Source organism: Lethenteron reissneri, chromosome 50 (genome assembly GCF_015708825.2).
Source record: "Lethenteron reissneri isolate LAM-NWPU_2019-01 chromosome 50, ASM1570882v1, whole genome shotgun sequence".
Classification (NCBI taxonomy): Eukaryota; Metazoa; Chordata; class Hyperoartia; order Petromyzontiformes; family Petromyzontidae; genus Lethenteron; species Lethenteron reissneri.
In genome coordinates, this window is record NC_083828.1 from 206,752 (window position 1) to 216,905 (window position 10,154).

At 50.4% G+C, this 10,154-nt stretch overlaps 1 protein-coding gene across 1 annotated transcript in view; it reads right to left on the reverse strand.

Annotated features, from left to right (window-relative positions):
• Positions 1 to 6,733: 6,733 nt before the first annotated feature.
• Positions 6,734 to 10,154, reverse strand: part of LOC133355004 (elastin-like) — a 6,954-nt gene continuing 3,533 nt past the window's right edge. The window contains exons 2-4 of the mRNA XM_061572261.1: positions 9,889 to 10,043; positions 8,810 to 8,976; positions 6,734 to 6,851 (exon numbers count right to left, since the gene is read on the reverse strand). Coding sequence (XP_061428245.1) covers positions 6,734 to 6,851; positions 8,810 to 8,976; positions 9,889 to 10,043 — 440 coding nt within the window. The remainder of the gene's footprint in view (positions 6,852 to 8,809; positions 8,977 to 9,888; positions 10,044 to 10,154) is intronic.

Below are 10,154 nucleotides of genomic sequence, written 5' to 3' on the forward strand. Positions count from 1 at the left end.
GCTGCTACTACTACTGCTGCTACTACTACTGCTGCTACTACTACTGCTGCTACTGCTGATACTACTGCTGCTGCTGCTGCTACTGCTGCTACTACTGCTGCTGCTACTACTACTACTGCTACTACTGCTGCTACTACTGCTGCTACTGCTGCTACTACTACTGCTGTTACTGCTGCTGCTGCTACTACTACTGCTACTACTACTGCTGCTACTACTGTTACTACTACTACTGCTGCTGTTACTGCTGCTGCTGCTACTACTACTGTTACTGCTTCACGTTACAGATTTGTCTCGGGGCCTGTGGCTCGTCGCTTCACCTCACTGGGGAGAGCCTCTCCGAGTCGTCAGGCTGGTTTTTCAAGAGGCTCCTGTCAAGTTTGTCACGGTGAGGGGAGGGCGATTTCTACCCCCCCCCCCCCATTCCATTGGCAACTCAAAAAAAATTCGGAGGATTCTTCAGCATTGGGCCGTTTTTGGGTTTAAAACAAACAACTGAGCGATGTTGTTTGTAGGTTTCGGTGACAAGAAGCAGAAAGATAATAAGAGCGGGGACACCTGAATGTCGTGCAGCACTACAGGGGAGAAGATACACAAACTCCACTCCCTCACACACACTCGCGAAACGTGATCTTCCCTTGATTCAAAGCTTCTTTCGTGACTGCAGGGATTCATATTCTTGGTTCTTTCGGTAAAGTCACGTAGAAGGGAAATAATAAAATAAAATATTAATATTTTTATAAAGTCACGTAGAAGGGAAATAATAAAATAATATATTAATATTATAAAGTCACGTAGAAGGGAAATAATAAAATAATATATTTTTATATAAAGTCACGTAGCAGGGAAATAATAAAATAATATTATTAATATATAAAGTCACGTAGAAGGGAAATAATAAAATATGATATTAATATTATTATATAAAGTCACGTAGAAGGGGAATAATAAAATAGTATATTAATATTTTATAGTCACGTAGAAGGGTAATAATAAAATAATATAATATTTTTATTATATAAAGTCACGTAGAAGGGAAATAAAAATATATTAATATTATATAAAGTCATGTAGAAGGGAAATAATAAAATAGTATCAATATAATATTAGGGAAATAATAAAAATATTGATATAATATTGATGTAATATTTTTTATTATTTCCCTTCTACGTGACTTTACCGATAAAACCAAGAAGATGATCTTCTGCGCTACACGAGGGGGTGGGTGGCCAGCACCACACCCGACCACCTTGGTCTCCCTAATGGCGATGTTCACATACCCGCGCCGGGTACTCGTTTCATGCTGAGTCGACCTTGGGGGAAGCCAGCATCGATTCAGGGAATCCAACTTCTTTGCCGGGGGTTCGTAGGGCAGCGCCACTTTGAGGCACCACGTCACGCGCTCTCGCAAGCTGCAGAGCACCCCCCGTGGGGCAGACGTCGCTAACGGGTTTTCATTCCTTACCCCCCGTACCCGTACCGGCCGCACCAGGGTCGCAAATGGGTACCCGTACCCGGCTGGGTACGGGTACCCGTTCCCTACCTGTACCGTACCCGAAATGAGTGACAAACGGTTACTCACCAGTGACTCACGGTCTACCCGTACCCGGCGCACCAGGGTCGCAAACGGTTACCCTACCCACTATACCCGGCTACCCGTACCCGGCTGGGTATCGGGTACGGGTACCTGTTGCGACCGATCTGGGATGAAGCCATGTGTGCAGGCCGCGGGTGGTTGATTCTAGGAACTTGAGATTGTGAGAAAAGACAAGACGTTGGGAAATGAGTGACAAAACGGTGACTCACCAGTGACATCACGTCTACCCGTATCCAGGCCGATACGGGTAGCCGGGTATTGGGTAGGGTAACGGGTATCGGGTACCCGTTGCGACCTCTGCTGTTGATTGTCTGCTGTACCCTCTGTAGAGCGTGAGTGCATCACTCTGCGTTCTCCGCTTGCTGCGAGTGTCACGTGGGGATCGGTGGCAGCAGCGGTTGGACGCACTCTCTGCACCAACTCCTGTGACCGTTCGATTCCCGCGACCACATGGCCAACACTGGTGACGATTAGTGTGAACCGTTTCCTGGGCCTCCCCTAGGTCGACTTAGACAAAATTAGTAGCTGGTGTGATCTGTAACGCATTGCCACTAAAGAGACAAAGGTGTGGCGCTGGCCACCCACCCTCGCGTGCCTTCATAGGTGCTGCTACTCGCGAACAGCACTTGCCCCAACAGTCTATTAGGCTACACGGGGGATCCTTGTCTCGGTCGTGTGTGTGTGTGCGTTGCGTGTAACATGTAATATGTCTGCAGAATCAGTCGCATGGAGAAGAAACCCTGGACAGAGCCCAGCGCTAAAAGGCACGAATGCGAGCGGTGTCCGTACACCACGGATCGCACTGGAAACATGAATCAGCACCTGAGAACTCAACACGGGCGAAAAGCCATTCAAGTGCAGCCGTGTGTGTGAAGGCATTTTCTTCCTCACAAAATCTTAAATTCATCAGAGAACACACACAGGGGAGAAGCCATTCATGTGCACTGCATGTGGGAAGGCATTTGCTCTCTTACAAACTCGTCAATATCATCAGAGAACACACACAGGGGAGAAGCATTCATTGCACTGTGTGTGGGAAGGCAGTTGCTCTCTTACAAACTCTTCAATAGCATCAGAGAACACACACAGGGGAGAAGCCATTCACAGTGCACCGTGTGTGGGAAGAGGCATTTGCCCGTTCAAACTATCTCTAGTTCACAAGAGAACGCACACAGGTGAGAAGCCCTTCAAGTGCACTGTGTGTTGGAAGGCATTTGCCTCTTCAAACTACCTTCAAATTCACAAGAGAACACACACGGGTGAGAAGCCCTTCACGTGCACAGAGTGTGGGAAGGGTTTTATTTCGTCAGGAAGACGAACGATGCATGAGAAGATCCACAAGGAGAGTGTGAATCGACTCGTGAAGGTCAAAGTTCAGCTGCCATGAGCCCATCAGCTCTCATAAAACAAGAACAGGAGGACTACGACGACTTCGCCACGTGGCCGGGAGTGACAGTGAAGTGTGAAGAAGGGACGACCGTGAAACGTGAGGGTCAGGAAGCTTCTCCAGGCACTTGTTAATGTCATCGCAGCATCCCAATGCAGTATTCTCAACACAAATATCTCGAGACGCAAGGAGGCTATTCCGGACAAAATTATTCACGTTATTCTTATGATTATTGTAATCCTCACGTGTGATATTGAACTTCTTTCGCACAGTACGTAGCCAACCTTGCTATACATCCTAAATAGAATAGGCATCCTATGCAGAGACCGGTGCCTGCCAATAAATGTGGTATTTCCACCCTCGAGGTCCTTCGATTGCGATGAGAACCGTGCAAGTGTGTATTTGACAATGGTGACACTTTGATTTCTGTTAAGGAATCAAAAACCCCTTGCGACCGTCTGCACTGTACAAGTGTCAACAGTTGTGAACTCTGACACGTCACGGTTGAACCAGCGGACATTGTTTTTCTATTGGAGGAGCCACAATGGTGTGGACCACTCCCTAAGGCCTCTTGTCCCTCATCTCGCCACTCGTCCAAGCTCCCCCCCAAGCCTCAATTCAAGGAGCGACGGAGCGAGCTTCAACGAGGGTGACCCTTCCGCTAAGAATGCGATGTCACTGGCCTGCCTGGAAATGGAGCGTGGTGGATGGGCTCTGATGTGTCAGTGACTTTGCCTCGGTGTGAACAAGAGTTGCCCCCCCCACTGACCCCCATGGGGCAGGACTGCCCGACCACTCCGGCAGCTGCCGTGTCCAGCCCAGGTTTTGCCCCGGGACGGTGAGGATCATTGATCCATGATCATCATCAGCATCATCCTCGCCGTCCGGATTGTAATCGTTGATACGATCGGTAGATTCCCATCGTCGTCACCGTCATCGCGTTTCATTCATCACGTTCCATTCAGCACTGCTGATGTTACGTACCGACGCATTACACTGTGTGTCCTCAACAGCGCTTCGTGAGAAATAATCGCCAATGCAATTGTACGTTGACAACACTTGTATTGGGTTGTGTATCGTTCTGCTTGCAAAAGAGTATAATGTGTAGCATTTAGCATGAATACATTGGCTATTATCAACATTGGAGAAAATGGCTTGAAACATTTTTGAAAATCTCTGCTGTGATCGTTAAAGTTTGAAAAACATTAACCCGTAAAAACAAAGTTTTCCACTCTAAATCCTTTATATGCGTGGCGGCTAGAGTCCTCTCGTCCTCTGGCTTGAGATGGCTGCCACCTATGGTAGCATGATTCGTCTGCCAGCATTAAGCAATTGGTAAGTAAATATTTAAAAAAATTCCTAAACAGTGGTAAAATTTTGAAAAAAATTTTCACGAAATTAATTGTCACGCCACGAGTCTGTGTGGAAAATGTCAGCTCGATTGGATCACGGGAAGTGGGTTAAAAACGTCCGAAAGATTTGCACGGTCATAAGCAAGCAAGCAAGTAAACTTAATATAAAGGATTTTAAAAAGTAATTTGTAAAGATGTTTTTGCATTTCAGGGTTTATTTGGATGGGTGCTACAGTGCAAACAAGTCTGTGCCTGGTTGGGAAGACGTGAAATAATGTCAAAGTTTTGGCCACGGGGGGTTTGTTCAAATAGTTTGTTTTGTAAATATTTTATTTACGTGAAATTTCTTGTGAGTATTTGGTTTGTCCCACAGTGCAAACACAAATTAAATTTGCACGAGGTCACGTGGCCTGCTTGTTGCACTAGTGACCCACTAGTTTAGAGTTTTTATTTTACGAAAAAAAAAGTTTCGTTGTATTTTTTTATTTTTTTTACAAATAAACATTACGACTGTTTAGAATTATGACGGTTAACCGAAGTGGTTTTCGTCTCTCGTACCGTCTGTATTTGCTACTTACAGCTGCAAACATTATTTTGTCTTCGCGTGGGTTGACCGTCTGATCGCGTGGTGCAGATTTGTCTTGAAAGGGGGAAAAGTCAATCGGACAATTTTTAAACAAACCAACATATCATTGGACCTCAAAGCAATGGCATATGCACCATAAACTCGTCCTGAGATTCGGAATCTGCGTCTCCTAAATTCTAGAAATATCAAATGATACAGCAACCCATGGTTTGATAGCTTGGGTTACGGTGTACATTCTAATTTGTTCTTTGGGGGTGGCCAATTTGATCGTCCGTATTTACGTATTTGCAGCAATATATCTCAAGCAGCCATGGCTTGGTTAAGTAACACTGGTCAACAACAAAACAAACATTGTTTTCTGGCCGGGACTTTTGCAGCTGTTCTAGACTAATTTGCTGATTGCAAATCTGATCTCAGATTTGCTCCATCACATCATTTATAAATCCTTTATATTAAGTTCGCTTGCTTGCTTACGACAGTGCAAATCTTTCGGTCGTTTTTTAACCCACTTACCGTGATTCAATCAAGTTGACATTTTGCACACAGACTCGTTGTGCGTGACAATTAATGTTCGTGAACATTTTTTTCCTAAATTTTACACTTTATAGGACAAAAATATTATATTTAATTACCAATTGTTTAATACTGCAGACAATCATCTGACCCATAGGTGGCAGCCATCTCAAGCCAGAGGACGAGAGGACTCGAGCCGCCACGCAGTAAAAGGATTTATAGTGATAAACGTTGTTTTTACGGGTTATACTTATTATGCCTAATCGGCATACCCCCATTTTCATTGATTTTAAACCCGAAGTTAACTCTGTCACTTATTGTTCGAGTCAGTGACTGCTTTAGTATTAAATACGGTGCTTTGTTTTAGGATAGTGTGTTTATAATATCATTTTATGTAGATATCCACATTTAGTTAAAATATTTTTTCTTCCACAGTTTTTAATTGAAAAATGCAAAATTTGACATCTCAAAAACCTGATGTGATAGACAAAAACTGATGCCAGATTTGAAACCTTTTCGATTTAAAGCATTTCGTGACTGCAGGGATTCATCTTCTTGGTTCTTTCGGTAAGTCACGTAGAAGGTAGAAATAATAAAATATTAAAAATAAAAATAATAAAAATAATTCTCAACGACGTTTCGGCCACAACTGCAAGCAGCCGTCCTCAGGTGAAGAACCATGTCTGTCGGAAAGACAGAGTCCTGAATGTCGCCTCGACAGACCTGGTCTTCACCTGAGGACGGCTGCTTGCGTTGTGGCCGAAATGTCGTGATAATTATTTTATGTTCTATTATTTTTATTATTTATCTACTTCCCTTCTACGTGACTTTACCGAAAGAACCAAGAAGAAAAAAACATAACATTTCGATTAAAGCTTTCGTGACTGCAGGGATTCATCTTCTTGGTATCGGTAAAGTCCGCGTAGAGGAAATAATAAAAATATGTTTTATTATTTCCTTTCAAAAATGTTTTATTCTTATTCATACTTCTTGGTTCGGTAAAGTCACGCAGAAGGGAATAATAAAATAAAAAAAGATAACTTTTATTCTTTTATTACTTCCCTTCTACGCGACTTTCCGAAAGTACCAAGAAGAAAAAACACAACACTCTAATATGAAAAGAAAACAAACCTTGTTGGCCAAGGCGATGGCGTCATTCCGAGTCAAGGCCGGTGACCTGCCCATGTTACAGCGTGGAACCTGCACCGTCATAACGCGCCTGTTATAGCGTGGAAGCTGCAACGTCATAACGCGCCTGTTATAGCGTGGAAGCTACACCGTCAGGAGGCTGAACAAGTCTGCTACAGCACGGAACGTGGTGCCGTTTTCTGGAGCGTGTCGACCATGCTGGGCGGGTCGTGGGCCGCGGACGTGGGTTGCGGGCGGCTCATCGACACGGGGGGGCAGTCGTCCATCCTGCTGCGGGAGGCGAGAGAGGGAGGGAGGTGAGGGAGGCAGGGGAGGCAGGGGAGGGAGGTGAGGGAGGTGAGGGAGGGAGGCGAGGGAGGCGAGGGAGGTGAGGGAGGGAGGCGAGGGAGGTGAGGGAGGCAGGGGAGGCAGGGGAGGGAGGTGAGGGAGGTGAGGGAGGTGAGGGAGGGAGGCGAGGGAGGCGAGGAGGGAGGCGAGGGAGGCGGGGGAGGCAGGGGAGGCAGGGAGGGAGGTGAGGGAGGTGAGGGAGGTGAGGGAGGGAGGTGAGGGAGGTGAGGGAGGGAGGTGAGGGAGGGAGGCGAGGGAGGGAGGCGAGGGAGGTGAGGGAGGCAGGGAGGCAGGGGAGGGAGGTGAGGGAGGTGAGGGAGGTGAGGGAGGCGAGGGGGGAGGCGAGGGAGGCGAGGGAGGCAGGGGAGGCAGGGGAGGGAGGTGAGGGAGGCGAGGGAGGCGAGGGAGGCGAGGGAGGCGAGGGAGGCGAGGGAGGGAGGCGAGGGAGGTGAGGGAGGCAGGGGAGGCAGGGGAGGGAGGTGAGGGAGGTGAGGGAGGCGAGGGAGGCGAGGGAGGTGAGGGAGGGAGGCGAGGGAGGTGAGGGAGGGAGGCGAGGGAGGTGAGGGAGGGAGGCGAGGGAGGTGAGGGAGGGAGGCGAGGGAGGGAGGGTGGTGAGGGAGGCACGGGAGGGAGGAATCAGACAAACGTCCATCTGTTAAAAGTCACGTATGCTCAGAATCAAGAGTCTGTATTCAGGCTGGAGGAGGAAAGGAATCCGATGAGCTATGAAGCTCTCTTTCACAGAGGTCCAGTAAGGTCACGGGGTCACGAGTTCACGCTCGCACACACGGAGGCTGTCACCGTCCGATTCGCAACAACGCGGGTGCTGTGCCAGTGGGTCAGTGGGCGAGCGGGCCTGTGGGTGAGGGTCAGTGGGCGAGCGGGCCTGTGGGTGAGTGGGTCAGTGGGTGAGTGGGCCTGGGTGAGTGGGTCAGTGGGTGAGTGGGCGAGCGGCTCAATGGGTGAGTGGGCCAGTGGCTGAGTGGGTGAGTAGGTGAGTGGGTGAGTGGGTGAGTGGGCCAGTGGCTGAGTGGGTCAGTGGGTCAGTGGGTCAGTGGGTCAGTGGGTTAGTGGGTCAGTGGGTCAGTGGGTGAGTGGGTCAGTGGGTCAGTGGGTGAGTGGGTCAGTGGGTGAGTGGGTCAGTGGGTGAGTGGGTCAGTGGGTGAGTGGGTCAGTGGGTCAGTGGGTGAGTGGGTCAGTGGGTGAGTGGGTCAGTGGGTGAGTGGGTCAGTGGGTGAGTGGGTCAGTGGTCAGTGGGTGAGTGGGTCAGTGGGTCAGTGGGTGAGTGGGTCAGTGGGTGAGTGGGTGAGTGGCTCAGTGGGTGAGTGGGTCAGTGGGTGAGTGGGTGAGTGGGTCAGTGGGTCAGTGGGTCAGTGGGCGAGCGGCTCAGTGGGTGAGTGGGTCAGTGGGTCAGTGGGTGAGTGGGTGAGTGGGTCAGTGGGTGAGTGGGTCAGTGGGTGAGTGGGTGAGTGGGTGAGTGGGTCAGTGGGTGAGTGGGTCAGTGGGTGAGTGGGTCAGTGGGTGAGTGGGTCAGTGGGTGAGTGGGTCAGTGGGTGAGTGGGTCAGTGGGTGAGTGGGTCAGTGGGTGAGTGGGTCAGTGGGTGAGTGGGTGAGTGGGTCAGTGGGTGAGTGGGTCAGTGGGTGAGTGGGTCAGTGGGTGGGAGAGTGGGTCAGTGGGCGTGGGTCAGTGGGCGAGCGGCTCAGTGGGTGAGTGGGTCAGTGGGTGAGTGGGTCAGTGGGTGAGTGGGTGAGTGGGTCAGTGGGTGAGTGGGTCAGTGGGTCAGTGGGTGAGTGGGTGAGTGGGTGAGTGGGTCTGGGTGAGTGGGTCAGTGGGTGAGTGGGCGAATGAGCAGGTGAGCGGGCGGCCGGGCGAGTGGGCGAGGGAGCGGGTGGGACCTCACCAGCTGTCGTTGCGATAGTCTCGGTTGCACACCGGCTTGCGCAGCCGGCACCAGACGAAGAAGCCGATTACGGTGACGACGAGAGACACGCCCGGCACGGCGCCCGGCACGGCGCCCGGCACGGCGCCCGTCACGGCGCCCGTCACGGCGCCCGGCGTTACTGCTCGCTGCACGCGGCACACCACGTATCACACGCACGCCAGCGTCACTGCACTACGCACACACCACGCATCACACCCCACACACACCACGTATCACACCACACAACACCACACACACATCACACACACCACACACACACCACACACACCACCACACACCACACACACCACACCACACACACACACACACACACCACACACACCACACACACACACACCAACACACACCACACACACCACACACAACACACACCACACACACACCAACACACACACCACACACACATCACACACACACCACACACACACCACACACACACACCACACACACACCACGTATCACACCACACACACCACACACACACCACACATCACACACACCACACACACACACACACACCACACACACACACACACATCACACACACACACACACATCACACACACCACACACACACCACACACACCCACCACACACCCACAACACCACGTATCACACCACACACACCACAATCACACACCACACACACATCACACACACCACACACACACCACACACACCACACACACACCACGTATCACACCACACACACCACACACACACCACACACACACCACACATCACACACACATAACACACCACCACACACACACCACACACACACCACGTATCACACCACACACACACCACACACACACACACACACACCAGCATCACACCACACACACCACACACACACCACATCACATCATCATCGTCGTCATCGTCGTCATCGTCATCATCGTCATCATCATCATCGTAATCATCGTCATCGTCATCATCGTCATCATCGTCGTCATCATCGTCATCATCATCGTCGTCATCGTCGTCGTCATCGTCGTCGTCACATTGCTCGCACTGGTAGAGGTGGCACCCACCCAGCACGGAGGGTAATGGTTCCTCTCCGCCAGCCTTCTTCCACTCGTAGCTGGGCGACGTTCCCTCTGTGGACAGGCACGCAGAGACAGCTCCTTGCCCTGCAGCACCGAACCGTTCACCACGCAGCTGGGCTGGCTCGCCTTCACTGCACCAGCTGGGAGAGTGGGGGGGGAGCAAGGGGCAGAGGTCGCAAACGGGTTTTGATTCCTTACCCGTACCGGCCGCACCAGGGTCGCAACCGGCTACCCGTACCCTACCCGATACC